This window comes from Mirounga angustirostris, unplaced genomic scaffold (genome assembly GCF_029215605.1).
Source record: "Mirounga angustirostris isolate CCGP_5_RB_7025 unplaced genomic scaffold, mMirAng1.0.hap1 SCAF_8, whole genome shotgun sequence".
Lineage (NCBI taxonomy): Eukaryota > Metazoa > Chordata > Mammalia > Carnivora > Phocidae > Mirounga > Mirounga angustirostris.
Genome location: NW_026991716.1, coordinates 38,233,047 through 38,255,770, shown reverse-complemented (window position 1 = coordinate 38,255,770; position 22,724 = coordinate 38,233,047). Strand labels below are relative to the sequence as shown.

Below are 22,724 nucleotides of genomic sequence, written 5' to 3'. Positions count from 1 at the left end.
GTGACCATGACCAGACCTGCCTGGGATATTTGGCGCCCAATCTTTCTGAAGTTAATAGCTTGGTTCAGTAACTCACCCCCTACTTCCCTGCTGTCCTTTCTCTACCGGAAACGCCCTGTCTTAAAGTGGCTGCAGGTTCACTTCAACCATGCCTGAAGTGTTTCCTGAGATAATAAGGATGGGAGGGACAGCCAGGGGCGCAGAAAAGCCAGCCCTGGGACCTCTGCTGGAGGGCACTAGGCTCCCTCCGTTCGGCTCACTTGTCTCACAAGGCCAGGATGTGGGTCCCGAGTCATGGGACAACAGCTTCTCTTCTCCCAAGTAGAGCTGGAAATGCCACTTTCTTGCCTCCTTCAGGGACAGGCAGCCTTGAGACAGGAAGGGATAGGAGTAGATAAAGGTAAAGTACCAAACTCACTGAGATTTACTTGAAAAAGGTGGGAGCAGAAGAGTCTGTCAGGAGCTCCCCGAGCCTGCGAAGGCCACAGTGTGTAAGCTCTGGTGAGCCCCCCAAACCCCCGGGTGACTGCAGTGCCTCAGTTTCCAACGCCATTTTTCTACCCCGACCACTGCCACATGCGCCTCTCTGCCCTCACCTCTCTGCTGACTCCCAGGCTCGCACAGCCACCTGCTCGCTCAACATCTCCACCTGGCCTCGAGGAGGCACCTCAGACTTCTGTGCCAGAAACGGGGCTCCAGCCCTTCCCGAGGTGACTCCGTCCTTCCAGTTCTTCAAGCCCGAACTCCACAGTCATCCTTGCTTTTCTTTCTCAGACTCCCACATTCAAATCTGTTAGGATCATTTCTTGGCCTTACCCTTCAAAATACGGGTAGAATCTGACCACTTCCACTGTCTCTACTGCAGCTGCCCTGTTGGACCCCCAGTAGCTCTCATCAAGACTACTGCAGCAACTTCCTAACTGACCTCCCCCACAGTCTGAGATCCTTGAGGAAGTTCCGGTATGTCCCTCTTCCGTTCCACACCCTCCCATGACTCCCATCTCACCCAATTAAAAGCCAGTTCTGAAAGCTGACTGCAGGGTCCTACCTGACCTGACCTCAGCCTCCCTCCCACTGCGTCCCTCAGCCACAACCCTACTTACCTCTGTGTTGTTCCTTAGGGCCTCTGCACTGGCAGCTCCCTTTCCAGAACGCTCTTCCCCAGATATCCACATGGCTCACTTGCTCACTTCCTGCAAGTCTCTTGTCAAATGTCTCCTCAGTGATGTCTACCCTGATCACCCTATTTAAAACTGAAACTTCCATCCTTCACCCTGGATCTTCCCCCTCCTTGGTCCCCTTGCCCCAACAATAGCATCCGCATCTTTAATATACTGTAAATGATTCATTTATATATTACATTCATTGTGTTTCCCCCCTGGCCAACACAAAGGCTTCCAAAAGGCAGATGTTTCATTTGGTCTGTTCACTGAGGTATCCCAAGCACCCAGAATGTATCTGGCACATACAGGTACTAAATAAATACTTGTTGAGCAAATGAATGGTACATTGTTCATAAAAGAGCAAGAGTTGAGACACAGGTATTGTCTGTGGAAGGCAGCTAGTTCAAATATACAAGGAAAAAAAAAATCTCTCTTACACACTAATTTAAAATGAATAGTCCCTTTATGTTCAAGTACATGGAGAAACCGGAACCGGTTAAACAAAGTAACCACCTAGCAACAGTCCTTAAAAGCATTGCTGCCCTTGATAGATAAAAGAATAATTTAAAATACCAGTCATTTAATTCACTGTAACGACGTCTGTAAACCACAGATAGGAAACATACCCGTCTACAGGGAGCTGGTTACGTTCCATGGTTATGTCCACACAGTGGGACATGACGAAAGCATAAGGAGGGCTGGAGAAGCTCCTAACACACACGTATGGAATGATCACCAAAATATACCAATAAAGGAAAAAAGGAAGGGAAAACCGTTTGCAATTTGCTACTTGTGTTTAAAACAAGGAGGAAACTGTGTCTCTGGGAGGATACACAAGAGACTGGTGACACTGACTGCTTGAGAGGCAGGGAAGTGGATGACAGGGAACAAAGATGGGGGAAAGGATGGTTGCCGTGCGTTTCTTTCTACATTGTGAATTCTGAAACACAGAATTGTATTTGCCATTCAAGAGAATAACATGAACAAGTCCAATCAGCTGTATATCAATTGTTGCTAGGATCCTTTTCTTGAGGCCTTTGTATTTATTTCTTCACTTTTAATAGAGGAGCAGGTGGTGATACAGCCTAAAATGGTGGGCGGCTGGGGGAGGGAGCCGCCAGCCAGGCACCCGATGTACGTTGCTGAGATAGCTTTTCCTATTCCTGCTTGTACTTGTGAGGAAACAGACTCAGATGTTAGGGAATGTGACCCAGGTCACATTATCTGGAAAGCAGCGCCGTCTCGACTGGAGGCCGGGCCAGCGTGTCTCTGAGGGTCAGCTCTTGCTATTCTCTGCCATCTGGCTTGGCCTCTCTGTATCCTGGAGTCCTACGGCAGCTCCCGTGTTCCTGGCGTTCCACAACCTCACCTAAGTCACCGCCTGCGGTGACCCATCACACATCTGCAGGCCTGTTAGCTACTTGGTGCTTAGAAGATGCCTCCTGTTCATCAGGTGAACCTCATCTGAGTCCAAGACCCAATCACCCTATCTCAGACTAAATTAACTGAGTCCCAAACAGAAGTGTAGAATAACAAGTTCTTCTGCTTTAGGTAAAGCCATGGGCTTCCAGCCCTAATTCGGAAAGGAATAATCCCACATTAACGAGACGTGTGTTCAAGCAAGGAGGCCCGTCAGCAAAGAACAGAAGACAGCACAGGCTGCGCTCCACCTGCATACTGGGGCTGCTGGCTGCCACCTGCCGCATGGAGCCTTGGAGAACAGATGGAATGCTTGGTCCAATGACCACCACCAAGGCAACCTTTGCTTCAAAGCCAGGGCCAACTTTAAAGGATAGATGAATATGGTAAGCGGACCACAGGGTCCTTAAAGGCATTCAAGTTTCTAGCAGTTCTGTGGCTGTACTTGGCACTTTCTCGCAAAGATACAGGGACATGAGTGGGGTCTTATCCTCGCATGTGCTGATTACAACACCTCAATACCCAGACGAAAACATCCACGAGCTCTGACGAGCACGTCTCACCCGCCTTGGTCTCTGCCCACGCACTCGGATCTCCTCCCCTGGGAGTGAAATGCCCCTATCAAGGCCAACCCCTCCACCATGCCCTGGCCCCTAGATCCCTTACCTCTCACCTACCAAAGAACATCAATCCAAAATGTTTCTGTCTCTCCTGCATCCACTTTTCCTCTCTACCAGATCATCCCATCGGCATACTGACATCCTGTTATTTCTTTTATCTTAAAGAAACAAACAAAAATAAAAACGCCTCTCTTAACCCCTTAACTTTCCCCCTTTGGCCACTGCTCCATTTTTCTCCGTCCCTTTACAAATTCCTTGAAACAATTGTCTATATAAGTGCTGTCCAACGGAACTTTCTGCAGTGACAACAGTGTTCGTTCGCATCTGCACTGCCCCGTATGGTAGCCACTAGCCATGGGTGGCTATTTGAAAAGCGGCCAGTGTGACTAAGAAACTGAATTTTAACATCTCAATTACATTAGTTTTGGTTTATTTTTTAGATTTTTAAAGATTTTGTTTTTAAGTAATCTTTACACCCAATGTGGGGCTCAAACTCACAACACCAAGATCAAGAGTCATACATTGCACCGACTGAGCCCACCAGGCACCTCTAATTTCAGTTTAAATAGACACATGTGGCTACTGTAATGGACAGCACATGTCTATACTTACGGAGTCCAGTTCCTCTTCTTTTTATCCTTACCCATTCCCAAGGAGCTCACTCAGTCTCATGGTTTTAAACACAATCTACATGTTGAGGACTCTCAGATTCGCATCTCTACCCCTAACAGCTCCTCGAACTCCCAACTCATACATCCATCTCTCCGCCTGACATCACCACCAGATGTCTAATAAGCGTCTCAGGCTACCCTGTTTCACCGGAATTCCTGCCTCTCCCCCCAGCCACCTGGCCCACCCAGGGCTTCCCTATCTTGGCTGAAGGCAACTCCATCTTTCCTGTTGTTCAGGCGAAATGCCTTGCATTCCTCTTTGGCGCGCTCTTTCTCTCACAACTCATACCCACTCCATCGCTTGGCTCTCCTCTGAAAGTAATCTAAAATCTGACCAAATAATCTATCTGACCACGTCTCATTGTCTTTGCTTCTACTACCACCCCTCAGTTTACTGCAGAGCCTCCTAAGTGGTCTCTCTTGCTTCCACCCTTATCTTCTGTAGTCCACTCCCAACACAGCAACCTGAATGACCTTGTTAATAAACCTACATCAGCCCCTGACGCTCCTCTGCTCAGCATTCCCAATGGCTCCCCCCTTACTGAGAAAAAGCCCAGTGTTTAATACAACCTTTAAGATATAACTGCCCAGGAGCTCCCCCTTCTTCATGCTACCTTGATGGCCTTGATGTGCCTCAACACAACAGCTCCCACCTCAGGGCCTTTGCATCTCCTGTGTCCTCTGCAAGGAATGCTCTACTCCCAGCTATGTACAAGCCTTATTCCCTTCATGTCACCTTCTCAGTCACCCTATCCAGTACCACATCCCCTCATACCCATACTACTTCCTATCTTCTAATTTATCATTTTTCTTAGCTATGTGAGGGTAGGAAATTTTATCTCCTTAGTCTCCTACTAATTCTCCAGTACCCAGAACTGTGCCTGGCTCTGGCAGACACCTGTTCAATATTTGGTGAATGAATGAGTGATCCCCAGGACATGGACTTGTCTCTCATGCAAGAGCTCATGTCACACTTGGATCATCATGAGCCCATCATGCAAGTCCCTGACACAAAACCAGAGGCCCGGGGTAGGTCATGTCTACTTCTCAGGGTGACAGGCTGAGGGCAGCATGGATGAGTTCTGTGGGTACTATGAAGCAGAGAGAAGGCAGGACCCACCGTGCTGATATGAAGAGGGAGGTTCTCTGTGTCTGTCTGCTCATCCTGCTCTGAGGAATCTGTCTCTTCCATCTGTTGCATCTCCAGCTCCGATGGAAGAAGGGCAGTCAGATAGGGGATGGTAAAAGGCCTGGCAGCGATCACTGGGAAATTGGAAGAGAGGCACCATTCCGGTCAGTGTCCTTGCAGTGGGCCAAGAGCCTTCCAATAGATCCATGAGCGGCAACGAACAGCAGTCATGGCTGACACACTCTGAGCACTCATCACGGGCCACACAATGTCCCATACGCTATCTTTAATCCTTGCCTCCACCCTATTAAGTACAATTGCCAGCCCTGTTTTACAGAGGAGGACCCTGAGGCATGGAGCGACCTCGTCAAGCACACAGGAAGTGGTGGAGTGGCATCTCAATTCGGGCAATATGGCCTCAGCGCCCACTTTTACCAAGTATAACTAAACGCAGACAGAACTGGGGCTGAATCCTAGCAAAGTATCAGCTGAGTGATCCTAGACCCAAGGTCAGTTAAGCCCTCTCAGCTTCATTTCTTGAGCAGGGATACTGATCTCTTCAGCCTAAAGGACTCAAGTCCAAATACTGGACCTGAGAACTCTCTGCATGTAAGTATACACCCCCTAAGCTAGAGGGCACTTCAGGTAAGTGAGCGTTCCAGTTCTTCCAAAAAGCATTGATGAAAAGAAGAAATTATTAATTAAAAAAAAAAAAAGTAAAAAACATCATCTATGTATATATTTCTATGGCAGAACGTGATTAGCAGGAGACACTCTGAGATTATTTTTGCTGTGGCGTCCCGTAGTCAGGAAGAGCTAGGGTGAATCCTATCTACCGGCTGTGTGGCTTTGGGGAAATGACTTCATTTCTTTTCTCTAAAAGCCTCGGCTTCCTCTAATGGTGGTGGTAGAGGTTCCTGACTCACAGGTTCGAGAGAAGATTCAGTGAGGTACCATAAGGGAAAGGATTAGCACCGGGTCTGGCAATTGAACTGTTAGCGGCTCTTATCCAGGGCCAGGCCCACAGCGAGCATTCTACAGGGCCTTGCTGACTGCATCAATCACCCAAACCAATGTCTCGTTCACCTCTGAAAAACCCAAGGCCTATGGAGATGAGGTAACGTGGCCACAGAGTGAAATGGTAGTGCTGAGATGAGAAATTTAGTGACGTGGAGCCTGTGAAAGGAACGGTGAAGGGCAGAGACGGGGGTGAGGGGGTGGGAAGGGTGGGGGTGAGGGGGGTGTTCCGTAAGTGCCCCACCCCCTGCCTTCAGTGTCCCTCCTTCTTCCAGGGCTGCTACTTCTGCTGGGTGAGTCTCTCTGATGCCTACAGTCAGTCATCCTTGAGGTAGCTCAAACTCATCCTCAAACAGCCGATCGCAACAGAGGCTGTAACATTTTACAGCCACCGGTTAGGCACAGGCCTTTAAGACCTGGGGACAGGAGTCAGAAATGTGAAGAACAAGCTGCCCCCAAGACAAAGACAGAGCTTTCATTTCTTCCTATCATGCTGAGAGAAAGGGAAGATGGAGTGACTATTTCAAATAACAAGACAGGATCCCCAGAGGGGAGAGACTCTCACATGGAAACGTGCTGACGTCATCTTTGAAAAGACTCTGGGTCTCGCCTGTCTTGGCCATAAATCGGGTGAGTGCCCGCTCCACGTCTCGTCTCTGGGATGCAGCCTTCTCCCGCAGGACCTGGTAGTCCGACACGGGCTCACGGTACGTCTGCAAAGAGAAGAGCAAAGACACTAGAGGAATACCAATGGATCATTCTTGCTGTTGCGATCTCCTTCTACCCTTTCAATGGCCCACTGACATTATTTGGAGCCGAGATCCCCAAGGGCAGTGGAGGGGCAGAAAGAAAATGATGTAACTACCACTAATATTTACTTTTAAGCTTAAAAATCAAGAAATACACATTTACTGAAGCAAATGCTCCCGGGCCTTCATGTAGCTTCTGTGACAGCTGGTGTTAGGCCTAAGAGACGCACCCTGAAGGGAGAGTGGGACTCCCTCCAGGGAAGCCGTGATAGGGAGCACCCAGCCCTACCAGTGTAATGGGACATCCCAAAGTATGTGAGTGGCCACTTATGTATCGGTTTGTTTTCCTAAACCAACCTTTACAAAGTGGATATGTTGTCCCAAAAGAGCCCCTCTAAGAAACACAGGCCGAGGCTATCAATGTAAGCGCAAGTGAACAAGAAAATGGTGGGCTGACACTCCTCTGGCTCCTAATTATGAGCTCTTTGGCCATCACATCATCGAGTAAAGAACAACCGAGATCTCATCAGGATGAGAAGTTAGCAAAAACATTTGAAGCTGTTAACGGTAAAACTGACATTTTAACCATGACCAAAAAAGCAACTACTCTTCGTGATACGGAGATAAGATTTTTAAAATAGGTATTGGAACCACTTGGCAGTATCTACTAAAGCTGAACACATGTATCCCCGATGACCCAGCCATCCCACCCCTGGGTATATATTCAGCAGAATGCAAACATACGTGCACTAAAAGACATGTCATGGGTCGAACCATATGTATAAAATTACGAGTATCTGACAGTTGTTGGTTTACAAAAATTACTAGAATGTTCACAGCAGTGCCGTTTGTGTAAGCCAAGACCTGGATTAGCTCAAATGCCAAAAGATTATGTATATGTTGAATAAACTTCAACTACACCCAGCAACACGGAAGAATCTCAGAAACAAAATGTTGAGTGAAAGAAGCCACGTAGTTTACATAAAGCACAACAAACAAAAGAATTTATGGTGATAAAAATTAGATTACCTTTGGGGGCTAGTTACTAAAGGGGAATGGGCGCCTTTAGGAATGCTGGTTTATGGTGTTTTGGGTTTTTTTTTTAAAGAATTTATTTTTAAGCAATCTCTGCACCCAACGTGGGGCTTGAACTTACAACCCCGAGATCAAAAGTCACCTGCTCCACCGACTGAGCCGGCCAGGCGCCCCACGGTGTTGTTTTCAGTTTTGTTTTTTAGTTCTGGGTACTAGTTCAACATGTGTGTACATGTAGTATACATTTATTATTTGTGCTTTTCTGTATGTTTGTGATATTTTATTAAAAGTTTACTAAAAAGAAAAAAGAGGTTTTGGAAACATTCCCACTGTTGTCAATGTTAATTCAAGTGTGTCACCTGTATGTATGCTTCCCCTAGCTACACTGAAACACAGAAACAGCATTTTCAGACATATTTAAGATCTTCCCCAAATAAAAAATTTGAGTGGATTGTGAACATACTTGTTAAAAACATTAAAATGCAAGATCTTACAATTATTTTTAAAGATAACCATTTGACGTTCAAGAAGCTGGAAATTTAATAGAAAATTTTTAACAAGATTCTTCAAATAATTGGTAGATGAGAAAGAAAACAATTAGGTTTATGATTTTTTTTTTTTAAGATTTTATTTATTTATTTATTAGAGAGCGAGCGAGCGAGAAACAGCATGAGAGAGGAGAGGGTCAGAGGGAGAAGCAGGCTCCCCGCTGAGCCGGGAGCCCGATGTGGGACTCGATCCCAGGACCCTGGGATCATGACCTGAGCTGAAGGCAGTCGCTTAACCAACTGAGCCACCCAGGCGCCCTAGGTTTATGATTTTTTAATGGCAGCTGGTGATGCTGCACAGCTTTGCAATATGCCTTTTCAACTGTGAGAGCTGTTCAAGTACCAAAATAAACTGATCGTAGGATCAGACCTCCAACTTACTATCCCGCCGAGTATTAAACCATGATTTCAAAAAATAAAAAGCAGAGGCAGTCCCCTGGCTGCCACTATAAGGGAGCAAACACGTTTCCTGAATCTGTAATAAGGGTGAGATTATCCGTTAATGTATATAACTTTGGCATAGTGTCACATTACATTTGTGTCAATAAGCAAACACTGGAATATGTGCTGAATATTTTTACTGACAAAGATACACTATACAAGAGTGAGACACTGTTGTAGGCTGAACTGTGTCCCCCCAAAAAGAGATATGCTGTTGAAGTCCTAACACCAGTACCTTAGAATATGATCTTATTTGGAAATGAGGTCAATGCAAGATGTAATCAGTTAACATGAGGTCGAACTGGAGTACAGTGGTACGAATCCCCTAAGACTGTGCCCTTAGAAGAAAATGGCGGCGTGAGGAGAGACAGAGAGTGCCACGTGAAGACAGCTGGAAGGACGCACCCACAAGCCAAGGAATGCCACAGACTGCCTACAAACCACTCAAAGCTAGGAAGAGGCAAGGAAGGATTCTCCTACAGGCTTCAGAGGGAGGCTACTGACACCTTGATTTTGAACTTCTAGCCTCTCACACTGTAAGACAATGCATTCCTGTTGGGCTAGGGCCACCTAGTTTGTGGCACTTCCTTACAGCATGCAGCCCTACGACACTCATACAGAGACTACTGGTCAAGGACAATGGCCGTGTTGCAATGGCGGGTGATTAGATTATTCCTGAGGTGTGGAGAAATGTCCTGGAGGACTTGCCCCAACAGCCTGCCTGATGGCCATATTTGCACCAGGACATGGGATGGAGGTGAGGACAAAGGAAGTGTGTGGAAGACCTCTGGGCCCACCACACCTTCCCAAGGGGAGGCGAAACTGCGAGCCTGGCAAACAAGAGCACATTCTCCTCTGCCCAATCGTGTGTCAATGAGGAAAGACATTCTGAGTCTGAACCACCCTTTCACCAACAAACTTATGGACTCCAGTCTGACAGTCAGTAGGAACGGACTACTTTTGCATCAGCCCCAGTCCCCAGCATGGCCACGTCACTCACCGGAGTTTTGATGTAGGTGTGGGGGTCAGGGAACTCAGGAAAATGGCTGGGGATGTGCGGCGGGTGGGGTCGGTTCTGCCCTGCAGTGAGGGCCTTGGGGGTCACCGGCTGATTGGTCACTGGAGCTGCAAGAGAGTCACAACCGGTTACTCCGCCATCTCAGGCTGTGGGTCTCTACCCCACCCCTCATCTTCTCAAAGTAAACGCTGGACCTCAGTGTTCTCACTGTACATCAGGCACTTTGTATTTCTACCAGTAAAGGGCCTTTAATGGCTTGGGGACCTGGGAAGATCACCCCTGCAACACCCGGCCCTGCTGGATGACCTGGGGTCAACAGTCCCACGTATAACAATCTGCCTGCAATGCCACTTAGGTAGGTGAGTGTGTGGCTGTGACAAGTTAACTACATAAGGGAGCATGCTGAGGAACTAAGGAAATGGGGTGGGCTAGTAACTCTCTTTCCACAAAACCCAGATGACAAAGACAAACCCTGAGCCAGGCAGGGTTAAGTCAGTGCGGGCTAAGGAAAACAAGAAAGGATTAAAAATGGCCCTTTCCACTGCTACTCTGAGAGAATTTCTTAAAAAGGTGCCAGCATGAAGAGTGGAGAGAAAAAAATCTAGTATATTTACCCCAAGGTCCTACAAGCCCAAACTAGTTACTCCCAAGTCAGTTTATGGCACTCAGTTTATCTAAGGGAGGTCATCAAACTTTTGATGTAAAGGGACAGAGGAAATATTTTAGGTTTTGCCAGCCATATAGTCTATCACAACTACTTAACTCTGCTATTATAGCATGAAAGCCACCACAGATAATAAGTAAACATGGCTGTTCCAGGGCGCCTGGGTGGCTCAGTCATTAAGCGTCTGCCTTCGGCTCAGGTCATGATCCCCGGGTCCTGGGATCGAGCCCCGCATTGGGCTCCCTGCTCCGCGGGAAGTCTGCTTCTCCCTCTCCCACTCCCCCTGCTTGTATTCCTGCTCTCACTAGCTCTCTCTCTGTCAAATAAATAAATAAGATCTTTAAAAAACAAACAAACAAACATGGCTGTGTTCCAATAAAACTTTATTGACATAAATAGGCAGTAGGCCACGTTAGGCCTCCAGGACATAGTTTACTTGACTGAAGAAAGACTGAGACCTTTCACATTTTTCAAATAGCTCTCTTCTGGGGCTAAAGCACAAGAACCATAACAACACCTCAGAAATGGTTTACCCTTCTGGTGACTGAACTTCGCACCCTAATCCTATTAACCTAAATAAAGATCCTATTGCAGGTAGCCCCAAATAATGGAAGGGAGCCTACAATGGGAAGTAGCTACAAACCAATCCTTGCCCTATTCAATGAAGTCATTCCACAACCATTAATTGAGCACTTACTGAGTACCTTGGTTCAAAGTCACTTACGGGCAGTGATGACCATCCTCTGAGACCGTTTTGCATAAGCAGGGAGGGTGTCCACATTGAAACCTAAGAAACAGAAGAGCAAAACTCACTGCCCAGACCACTGGCTATTGAACCCAGAAGGGGGAGTAATACTGTGGAGAAAGAGTGGAGACCCCCCGCTTGAGTGCTCTGCTGCCACTCAAAAGCAGCTCCAGCAGAACCCCGCAACAGGAATGTAGGAGGTCTCTTAAATAGGTTCAGAGGAACCCTCTCTCAAGCTAAAAGCAAACCAGGAAACTCATGAGGGAACTCAAGAACACTCGGTGGACGAAGCTAACTCCTGGGGACTCTTCTTTCTCTCGTAACTTCCAACTCAGCTGCACTAGAGAATTGGAAAACTGGAGGGGTACTCACCCATCTCAACAAGCGTGACCACGATGTCTGACAGTGTGGGCTGCGTCCTGGCTGTGTGCTCACAGTAGGACTTGGCACTCCTCCCGATTTCTGAAATGTCTAGCAAAGGGTCAAAGGCATAAAGTCTTAGTCTCAGGCCCCCAAAAGTTAAGTACAAAATTATCATTAAGAGCCAGCAATTCCACTCCTAGGTATATACCCAAGCGAACTGAAAACAGATACTTGAGCACCAATGTTCATTGCAGCATTATTCGCAATAGCTTACAGGTGGAAACAACCCAGTGCGCATCCACAGATGAATGGATAAACAAAATGTGGTCCCCACATACAATGGAGCATTATCTGGTCTTCAAAAGGAATGAAATTCTGATACAGGCTACAACATGGACAAACCTTGAAGATGTTATGCAAAGTGAAATAAGTCAGACATGGAAAGTCAAATATTTTAAGATTCCACTTATCTGAGGTATCTAGAAAACAGAAAATTCATAGAGACAAAAGGTGGATTTAAGGTTACCAGGAGCTTGTGGGAGGGAGGGATGGGGAGTTAATGTTATGAATACAGTATTTCTGTTTATTTTTTATTTTCTGAAAGATTTTATTTATTCATTTGTCAGAGAGAGAGAGAGCACAAGTAGGGGGAGTGGGAGAGGGAGAAGCAGGCTTCCTGCTGAACAGGGAGCCCGATGTGGGGCTCGATACCAGGACCCTGGGATCATGACCTGAGCCCAAGGCAGATGCTTAACGCTGAGCCACCCAGGCATCCCACAGTGTTTCTGCTTAGACGATGGGAAAGTTCTGGAAATGGATAGTGTTGACAGTTGTTCGATATTGTGAATGTATTTAATACCACTGAATTGTTCATTTACAAATGGTTATGTTGGTAATTTTATGTTATGTATATCTTGCCACCAAAAAAGGAGGAGAAGGAACAAGTTTTGTTTCTTCTGTCTGAAGCTGAACTTCTATTTAAGTTACTGGGGCGCCTGGCTGGCTCAGTTGGTGGAGCATGTGACTCTTGATCTTGGGGCTGTAAGTTCAAGCCCACGTTGGGAGTAGAGATTACTTAAAAATAAAATCTTTTTTTTTTTTTTAAAGATTTCATTTATTTATTTGACAGAGAGAGAGGGAACACAAGCAGGGGGAGTGGGAGAGGGAGAAGCAGGCATCCGTCTGAGCAGGGAGCCCGATGCGGGGCTCGATCCCAGGATCCTGAGATCATGACCCGAGCTGAAGGCAGATGCCCAACAACTAAGCCACCCAGGCGCCCCAGAGATTTACTTAAAAGTAAAATCTTAAAAAAAAAAAAAAAATGTTATGCCAAAGTCCTTCAGGGAAAAGGGGGGGCATGAAACTGGGCTCCATAAATGGGCTTCAGAGGTGGATGGGCAATTCCATGAAAACTCTGAAATTGTGCTGAATTTTACATACAGAAAAGCCTTCTTCTGGGGATAGGTCCACAGATTTCATCAGATACAAAAGGAGACCCAAAAGGTAAGGATCCCCTGCTCTAGAGCCCTGATGGTTCAGGAGTTAAAAGCAAGTGGTTGCCACTACCCTGGGCAAGTCACTAGTACTGGCTTCCATACCCGAAAAAGGTGGGCGGCATCTGTTTACTGTGGGGAAAATCTAATTAGAATCCTGGTAGAATGTCTTAGAAACAAGCCAGGTAGCAGTCAAAATATTTTTACCCATTTGGCTTTTTCTTTTCTCTTTTTTTTTTTTCTCAGCAGGTCCTAGGATTTCAAAGGATATGTATAAGAAATGTAGAAAAGAGTATTCAGAGACTTTGCTCTGAACCCAGTCTAAGACTGGAGTTCCTAGAAACTAAGGGACCATAGACAACAAACACAAAAACTCTGCCTGATGCTTAAAACTAATGCAAATCCTGAAACGTTGATATCCAGAGCTCTTGACAACATGGAAGTTCTCAAGTCTCAGTGAGACCCCAGCTTAAGCCATCTATCCTTGGTATTCCTTGGAACGAAGTGGCAGACTTTTATACTATTTTCAAGCCTTTCAGTTTCAATATTCACAGTTTTCCAACACGACTATTTCAGCTCCATCCCCCCTCAGTGGCAACTATTTCTTCTGAGAGAAAAAAGGCCTTCTTGTCCAGTGGTATCAGAAAGAACTGCCTCAACCACGAGGACCTTTAAACTCTGAATTCCAAGATCTTTTCAATAACTGAATTCTTCTCTGATGGGAACTATTACTCCATTCTTTTAGGACAAAAGTTCTCCAAGTGTGGTCTGGGAATCCCCAGGCAGCCCTGAAATCCTTCCCAAAGTCCAGAGGCCAAAACTATGTTTAGAATGAAGTGAAGACATTGCCTTTTTTACTCTCATTGTCTCATGTAGTTTTCCAGAGGCCATGTAGCCTATGATGATATCATGGCTCTGACGGATAATGGAATGTGGGCTTATGTATGTTTACATTTAAAATTTTTCTCAATTTTATTTCCTAATGTGGCAAAAATCGCTCTATAGAAAGCCCATGTAGACAAAACTCCTCAGGACCCTCAATATTTAAGAGTCTAAAGAGGTTCTAAGACCAAAACATTTGAGATCACTGCTTTGGGAAAACATCTGGTATTTAAAAGTTCCGAACATCAGTTGCAGAGAATCACCTCACCTCAGACCACGTCCTTCCTGGGGCAGCCCACATCTAGTGCCTGATCGAGAACTGAGTACAAAGGCAGAGCCTTTTCAGCCTGATGTGGCGTACTCTGAAGGGCAACAAATTGCTCCAGAGCTCCCCACTGAGTTAGCCAACTCTTTCTTTGGCCTACATTGCAGTTAACTTCTCCCTCTGCCTAAACCTTTTTCTCACTTTGATTTGTAGGTGTTGATCCCTCAAGAGACAACGTAAGTAACCCCATCTCTCATCCCATCCTACCTTCCACCCTCTGCTCCAATAAAACCCAAGCAGGGAAATACATTGCACAAGCAGAAAAGCCTATGTGAGACCATTCCAGGCTCCTACACCTCAACCTGTTTCAAGTTTTTTTCCATTCTATAAAATTTATTTGCCCTCCCTCTTTGTATCACATGCTATAGCATTTGATTACCCAATATGTAGCATCCATTCATGGGAATTAATTGGACGCTGCATCAAAACTATAACTTCTTTGAGCTCAGACAACAAACAGCCACAACAGCAACTACAAGTCATCAAGAGCTTACAATGTTCCTAACATCAAATGTTTTACATATGCACCTCACTTACCTTCACAACTCCATGAGATACAAATTATTATCCTACTTCACGAATAAGGAAATTGAGGTTCAGGAAGTTTAGTGACTTGCTCAAGCTATGAAGTGGCAGAGCGATAACTTACACCCACATCCATCTGATTCTAAAGCCCGTAAGTCACTTTACTATGTTCTTCTTTTTCCTAAATCTTAACACTATCAGATTGCAGAACACAGAAAAGATGTCTGGTTGACTCGAAGAAGGCCTATTGTTTCCTGGTACTTACAGCTCTGCAGCATCTCTGTCAATGTTTCCACGGATGCTTTCTCAGCACTCTCGAACCCTGCCTCTGTCAACAAGGAGCTCACAACCACTTGAAGGGTTCGCCTCCGGGCCAGATGGTAGTTGTCAGCAGGGTTAGTGGATTGTTTACTTCCTGATCTCTGCGAATCAACAACCCATTAAAAAAAAAAAAAAAAAAGATTTTCACCCATAGGACAAGGGTGCAATCAAATAGTTCCCATATCATCAATGGCAAGCAAAGGTTCTTTCGCTAAATATTTATCAGTGCTTAATAAAATATGGTAGCCCCTGCTGTTTAGACTTATAAATCCTGGCCAGCTGAGTAATAATCGAGTACCCAAGGGGCTCTAAATACCAAGGAGCTACCTAAAACTTCAAATTCCAAGAACACAAAATGTCTGCTTTTTATTTTCTATTTTAGCAGATTATCAAAATATATACTGAAAAAACATGCATGATGGGATTGAATTCATGCCCATCTCCCAGAAAACAATGATCTCTCTCTTGTTCCTCCCACCTCCACACCATTTCTCTAACAAGAAAAATTAAAACACCACCACACGATGCTGAGCAGAGGAAGGCAAAGGACAACCGCTCAGAAAAGTAGGAAAGCTAAATATTTTGAAACGGGAATCCCTCCCAACTTCGGCTGGCCAGTAAGAACGCGAAACCAGCCTTTTCGGACCAATCAGGAGGTGTTCCGGGTTCCCAACCCCCAACAGGAAAGGAGCCAATCAGTACACAGGTCCACCAACTCAGGAGGCCGTAGCCAAGTCCCAAGGAGGGGGGCATGTACGGCCTGAAAGACGCTCCTCCACTCGGAGCTCATAGTGGGGCTGGATTTCTGGCTATGAGCTTGTTGCCCACACTAGGGTGAAGTTACAGAATACCCAGACTTTCTCGCCTTCGGCCCCGCGCCTCCCGCCCTTACCGTTCCGGAGCCACCGGCCCCGGCAGTGGCCGCCGTGTCGGCCATCTTGCTCTGGCGTAATGTGCGTGAGCGCAGGGCAGTATGGGACTTGTAGTCGCCGAACGGGGAGGGGCGGTGAGGGGCGGGGCGGCGTGCGCCCCTCCGAGCTTTCCTAAGCCCGGGCGGTTGGGGGGCGGGGGGGGGGGGGTGTCTGAGGACCCCGGATCACGTGACCTTCAGTGAGTGCTAGGTTCTTGGGCCCCCCCCAGTGAGCCTCGGAATTGGCTTGGAAGATGCGCCCTCGGTCTCACACCTATTTCTAGATGAAATCGTTTCTCGTAAAGAGCACATCCCTGGAACGCTCCAAACTTGCCTGTTGTTAGTTAGCAACACCTGGCTGGGTCCCGCTCGGTCCCGGTGACTCCCTCAATGGGGAAGGGGCTTGGGAATCCGTATTGTGAAGCTCTCCAGGTGATTCTCCTGACCTGGAAATTTGGGGAAACCTTATTTTGTGCTCACGGCCCCGCAGCCCGCCAGTGGCCACTTGAACTAGAGCCTACCGACCAGCTTGCCCAGGTCTTCCGCTGCAACCCGCTGCCTTCTCGCCCTCTATCCGCAGGTATTTGCGGGGCGAGCAGGCGGCAGGAAGCTGTCCGGTGCCCGCCTCATCCCCAAGGGCGTTGCGTCCCCCGGGTGCTTGTGCCCCGGGTCCCCCATCTGCCACTCTGGGACGGGGGTTCTCCGTGCCGGGGCCGGGGACCGCACCGCGCCTCATTCGGTTCCGTTTGCGGGTGCCTGGGAGGGCGCAGACGCTGGCTTTGAATCCTAACACTTGCAGGCTGTGGGACTTCGGGCACGTTACTTAACCACACTGTGCCTCAGTTTCCTTGTGTGTGTGTGGGGGGGGTGTGAAACCGGGGTGGGATTGATAGAGAAGAAAATGAGCTAATCCACACAAAGGGTCTGGCCCAGTGCCAGACGTAGAGTAAGCGGTCAAGAGACAGCACCTAAAGTTGTAGTTTATTTCCTGCGCGACGCGTGAATGACTGGCGAACGCCCAGAGGTCAGAGATCTGGGAACCCGCGCGTCACCGGCCCTGCAGGCGCACCTGAGCCTGGGGGCGTTCCCCGCCCCCTCACCTAGGGCACTTGGGTCGGGGTCTGCAAGGCGAGCCCCGGGCGGCCGGGGGAGGAGTCGGGGCCCAAACTTTAGTCGAGCCGAGCACCCAGCCCCTTTGTCTCCCCCGCCCCCTCTTCCCCACTTCCTGCCCAGCTTTAAACTCGGGATCCGCGGCGCAGCGCGGACTTTGTAAACACGCGGCGCCCGCGGGGGTGGAGACCGTTTCTGTTGGGGCGCCTGACGGAGGCGTGCACGCCCCTCCCCACGGCTGGAGGTTGCGACCCTCTACCTCCCCAAAGACAGAAGTCAGAGGCGACGGGAGAATGAGGCCACAGTCCGTGCTTCGGGGGGCTCACCTGCTATGGAGGTAGGCTTGATGGCTGAAGAAGCCTAGATAGGTGGGGTGTCAGCCTCTCCACCCTTCGCTGGGACCTCCAAGTTCAGGCTGGACGCCTGGGGTGGTGGTCAGAGTTGGGTCGGTTAAGGGGGTCACCGCGACCTCATCACCTACCCGTTGTCCCTCAAAGCTTGGCTCACTTTCTCTCCCAGTGAGCTGTTCTGCACGTAGTTGAAGAGCAGAGACGCCCCCAAAGCCCTGAGCCCTGTCCCCACAGCCCCTCTCCAAGCTGACCTAGAAGCCCAGTGGCCTCACTGGGTTGTCGTCGTTCTTCATACCTGAGAGATAGGGATGGAAGGCGAGCAGGAAGGCAGAACCAATGTGGGCAGGGAGCATTGGAGTCCTCCTGCCAGCCAGGGCAAAGGGAGGAGGTCAGAAGACAGGACTGCAAGGAAGGACCCCTCAGTGTCTGTCCCTCTGGTGTCTGATGGGCACACAAGCCTCTTCTGTGTCTTTTAATGTATTGCCAAGAAGAGTAACTGAGGAAATTGGTTGCTGTTGCTAAGGGAGCATAATGGTTTCATCTGCAAACATTGAGCGCCTATTATGTGTCTGGAATTTGTGGGATGCTGAGGGTGCAATGAATAATGTTATTCATCTACAGCTAGTGTGGGTCATAGAACAACAGATAAAATGCCAAATTGGTCTGGCTATAGCAAGACTACAGAGAGAAGAGGACTTTGGAGTTGGATTCTGGGTGATGGAGAGTCACTAGGCAGAGAAGTGGTAGGAAGTCTTTGGGGGCCACTTGCTCATTCCACAGAGTTGTACTGAGCCCTGACTCGTGTTGGACCTTGGGATACAATGAGGACCCTGAAGGCATTCCTGCTCTCTTTAACCTGCTGTCTAGGCATGAAGAAGAGGTGGGAATGAACAGGATAAAGTCAGGGAAAGGCGAGTTTCTGGGCTGGTCCCTAAGAATCCAGAAATTCCCAGCTGCATGCAGCTGGGAGTCCACTTGAGGGTTATGTGACCATCCACACAATGTTGGGGTACCCATTCCTCATCCTTGGACTTTGGGATTGTTTCCTCTATGCCCCCCACCTCAGTTCTCTTGGGGACCAGACATGCATGGGTGAAGAGAACTAGATCTCCCGTCGTGTTCCTGCAGATTCTTCTCTTTCAATTCCTGGGCTCCTTGGAGAGATGACTAATACAACACTTGATGAATTCATTCACCACCTGTTAGCTATGGCCATACTCTGCACAAGCTAGATGTCGGGGACACAATGGTAAACAAGTCAAAGCTTCTACTCTGCTTGGAACTTCCAATCAAAAGCATCTCTGAGAATTCCTGCAGGATCCTAGTCCTTGAGACCATGACCACCTTGGTCCTTAGTGCCTCCTCTTTTTTGTTGCCTTCCCTCAAGTGTTCAGAATACCAGCTAATGCTTATTTAGTACTGTCAGGCACCCTTCTAAATGTTTGGGGTGTAATGTCTCATTTAATTTCCTTAAGTCCTATGAGGTCAGCACTAGGATCATCTCATTGTATAGACAGGAAAGCCTAGGCACAGAAGAGGTAAGTCATTTTTTTAAAGAGTACACCAGAAATAAATGGCAGAGCTGAGATTGAAACCCAGGTCACTTGACCCGGGAGACCCTGTTCTTAAGCACTAGGCTAGCTTGCCTCCCTGACTGACCACACAGAATGTCCGCTTAAGCCAAGGACTTAGGAGTTTTCCGAAAGGACCTGTGTCTTGAGTGGTAAAGGGGAGAGAAACTTTTTAGCTGAGTGTGGGTGCTGGTAATGGTTTACATGGAGCCCCAGTAGGTCTGGAGTAGGCTTGTAGGACTGCACTGAGCTGGTATCCTTTCCTTAAGGCCGTGTGTGTGGTGTGTGTGTGTGTGTGTGTGTGTGTGTTTTCTTGAATAAGCCTCACTCACCAAGAGGAACAAACTGCAGTTTGATGCAAGAAAGAAGGCAACATGGATGTGATGTACCAGACTCTGGGGATGTGGGAGATCAAGACACCTCATTTGGTGGGAATCTTAGCAAAGATCTTCCTATTTTAGATTCCAAAAGGAACAGTCCAACCTGGTAGCTGAGTAAGGAAGATGGTCAAGTAGTGGAAGCAGTCTTAAGATGTTCGCTTCTCTTGCATCCCAAAGCTGCATCTGTGTATCTGACCCCCTCCCTCCAGGCAGGCTGGGACTTTGCCCTGGATGTGAGCCAGGCCACAGGGCGGACCGGAGGCTGCGGGGATTCCAAGCCGCTTTTCCATTACCTTTCTGAAACTCTAGGTTTTCTCAAGAGTTCTCTGCACAGATCTGGGGAGGCCTGAAGTGGTCCCCCTCTGCCTGCAGTCAAACCACCTTGTGCATCTGTCTTTGAGAGAGAGGCCTGTGCTGGGGGCGGGGATGGGTGTTGAGGCTGGCAGTTGAGGGTAAAGCGTGGCCACACCAAGATAACAGGTAAGCAGGTTGTGAAATTCAGAACTAGAGAGACCTCCAGGCCACTCTTCTGCCATGCATACTTTCCTCCCTTGTCATCGGGTGGGGTGCAGTGGAACCCTTGGCATGCCCCAGCCCCCTGCCTCAGGCGCTTTCTTGGCTGGGGAAAACAGGTTGTACTCTTGAGAAACCACAAGAGGAAGTTTAGGGAGGGCTGGGGGTGGGGAAAGTTCTGGGGCGCCTGCCAAGTTTCCCTTTCTCTGTTCAGCAGGAGGTATGTTTATTTTGGTGTGTTTCTCTTACCCTCAAAGACATTTAAATTTTAAACCCTCTGAGTTTCAAAGAGCTGTCAAGACCTGCCCCATTACAGTGGTGGTGGTGGCCGGAGGCACGGTGGGGATGGGGGTGGAGGGGGTCTGGCCAGAGATTGGAAATGAGACCAGAGCAAGGTACCCTTTTGTTGGATTTCACCTGGCATTCACACTGCTTGGGAAAGGCTGCATAACTCCAGAAGGTCTTCTTTTCTCCTTTTCTTCTCTCTCTTCCCCAAAGCACCCCCTCCAGCCTTAAACTCAGAGAAATGTGCTTATAATGGTCACTTAGGAGCTGAATGATGCAGCCAGGAGCTGTCTCAAGTGTTTTACTGGCCTTACCTCATTTGATGCTCATCACAACACCAGGTAGTAAATATCCCTATCCCTGACTTACAGATGAGGAAACTAAAACCCAGAAAGGCTAAGAAACTTCCCCAAGGTCACACAGCTAGTAAGAGGCAGAGCCCAGATTTGAACACTGGTATATTTGACTTCAGAGCCTGTGCTCTTGACATTTAAATTAACCCCCAAATCAGAGCATCAATATATATCAGACCTGAACAGTATTATATCATATCAGACCCTGAAGAGTAGGAGGTTTGAGATCCAAAGACGTTTTTAAAATGATGTTGTTAGGGGAAGGGTGGCTTACATAGAGAATCAGAAGGGATTCTTTGGAAGTTAATATATTAAAAAAGGATCACCAAGTGAAGAAACGATGCAGTGGGTAAACGATTGGCGTCAAATTCTGGACGGTTGAAGCAAATGGAGAGACTTGGGAGGGATATTATAGCTGTGTCCAAATATTTGAAAGGTTGCCTTTGGAAGCCCCTAGGTAGGGGGTGGTGGGGGGGCAGATTTCCAAAAAGCATAAGAACTTTCTTTTTTTTTTTTTTAAGATTTTATTTATTTATTTGAGAGAGAGAGTGAGAGAGAGAGAAAGAGCACAAGAGGGGGGAGCGGGAGAGGGAGAAGCAGACTCCCTGCCGAGCAGGGAGCCTGATGCGGGACTCGATCCTGGGACTCTAGGATCATGACCTGAGCCGAGGGCAGTCGCTCAACCAACTGAGCCACCCAGGCGCTCCGCATAAGAACTTTCTAACAGATAGTTGAAGAAGTGAGTTCCTCGTCTGAGGGAGTCTAGAGCACATGCTTAGGAGGGGCTTCTGCTAATGGGAGGACCTCAAAGGCGCTTCTACCTCTAAACCTCCCGTGTGATTATTCACCTGCTCCCCCTTCCGGGTCCTCCCTTTGCTCCCTCCGCTCCCCAGCCCGTGGCGATCCCCGTCTGTCCACCAGGTGGGGCTGTTGCCCAGTGTGTTGTCCATGGGCCGCTAGACTAGGTGAAGAGCACCATCTGGTCCTTTAGTTGCCAGCTGGTTTCATGGGGCCTCTAACCCACCCCATCCCCAGTTATCTACACGAGGACCCAGGGATCCACTTTTGACCCAGTGCAACCCCCACAAAATGCTCTCTTAGGTCTCAGACCCTGGGGCCCCTCCTTCCCGTAGGGGCCCCTCCCTCCCACACCTTCTTTCTTCTCCCCTTCCCTGACCTTCCTTTGCCCTTGAGATAGAAGGACCTGTGTGTTGGGAGCAGAGGGCCAGGCCAGCAGCCCTTGTGGGCATGGCCTTTCATAGCCTTCAAAGACATGACACCATGTTGTCTCCTTTAAGAGGCCTCAAAACTGCCCCTCATTTGCCCTCAGCGGCCAGTTCTCCCACCCTGGTTCAATGTCCATGTGTCTGTGTCCGTGTCGTGTCGTCCCCCCCACCCCCCACCCCCGCGCCTGGGTGGCTCAGTCGTGAGCGGCTGCCTTCGGCTCAGGTCATGATCCCAGGGTCCTGGGATCGAGCCCCGCATCGGGCTCCCTGCTCAGAGGGATGCCCGCTTCTCCCTCTCCCACTCCCCCTGCTTGTGTTCCCTCTTTTGCTCTCTCTCTCTCTGTCAAATAAATAAAAATCTTTAAAAAAAAAAAAAAAAGGAAAAGAAAAAGAAAGTCCCCCCCCAAAAACGGCCACTCCTAAGGGGAGAGAGCAGAGGCCCAGGCATTGTCTAGGAATGAGGGATAGGAGATGGGCTGCTTGGGGCCCCCTCAAACCCTTAGAAAGGCACAGATCCCCTGCCCCCCCCCCCCCCCCCCGCCCCCCAGCAGGCTCGCTTGTCTGAGTAGGAACAGAGAGTGCAGTTCCAAGCCGCGTCACCAGAGGGCCCTGTGGAGGTCAGGCCCAGAGAAAGAGGCCCTAACCAGCAGTGTTCCAAACCTTTCCTAACTCCTGTCTTCCCTTCTAACAATAAGGCAGGATGCCCATTTTATAGATGAGCAAACCAAAGCACCAAGGGTTAAGCAGTTGGCTTCCATTCACACAGCTGGTCAGTGGCTGAGCTGGAAGTCTGACTTGGACGTTTGGCTGTAAAATTTGTGTGTGTAACCGCTGATTCGTGCTTTCTCTCATGGAGTGGTCAAGCCAGCCAGTGCCTAGGAGACAAACCACTCTGGTT

At 48.3% G+C, this 22,724-nt stretch overlaps 1 protein-coding gene across 9 annotated transcripts in view; it reads right to left on the bottom strand.

Annotated features, from left to right (window-relative positions):
- TAF8 (TATA-box binding protein associated factor 8) overlaps positions 1–16,078 on the bottom strand; it is a 39,985-nt gene extending 23,907 nt beyond the window's left edge. For 3 of the 9 annotated variants that reach the window (XM_054505852.2, XM_045866898.2, XM_045866894.3), the window contains exons 1-7: positions 16,021–16,078; positions 15,073–15,229; positions 11,592–11,690; positions 11,199–11,261; positions 9,793–9,917; positions 6,585–6,732; positions 4,994–5,136 (exon numbers count right to left, since the gene is read on the bottom strand). In XM_054505852.2, coding sequence (XP_054361827.1) covers positions 4,994–5,136; positions 6,585–6,732; positions 9,793–9,917; positions 11,199–11,261; positions 11,592–11,690; positions 15,073–15,229; positions 16,021–16,065 — 780 coding nt within the window. In that variant the 5' untranslated portion in view covers positions 16,066–16,078. The other 6 variants (XR_010413622.1, XR_010413624.1, XR_010413623.1 and 3 more) reach the window with 6 other exon arrangements.
- Between the last annotated feature and the right edge of the window lie 6,646 nt (positions 16,079–22,724).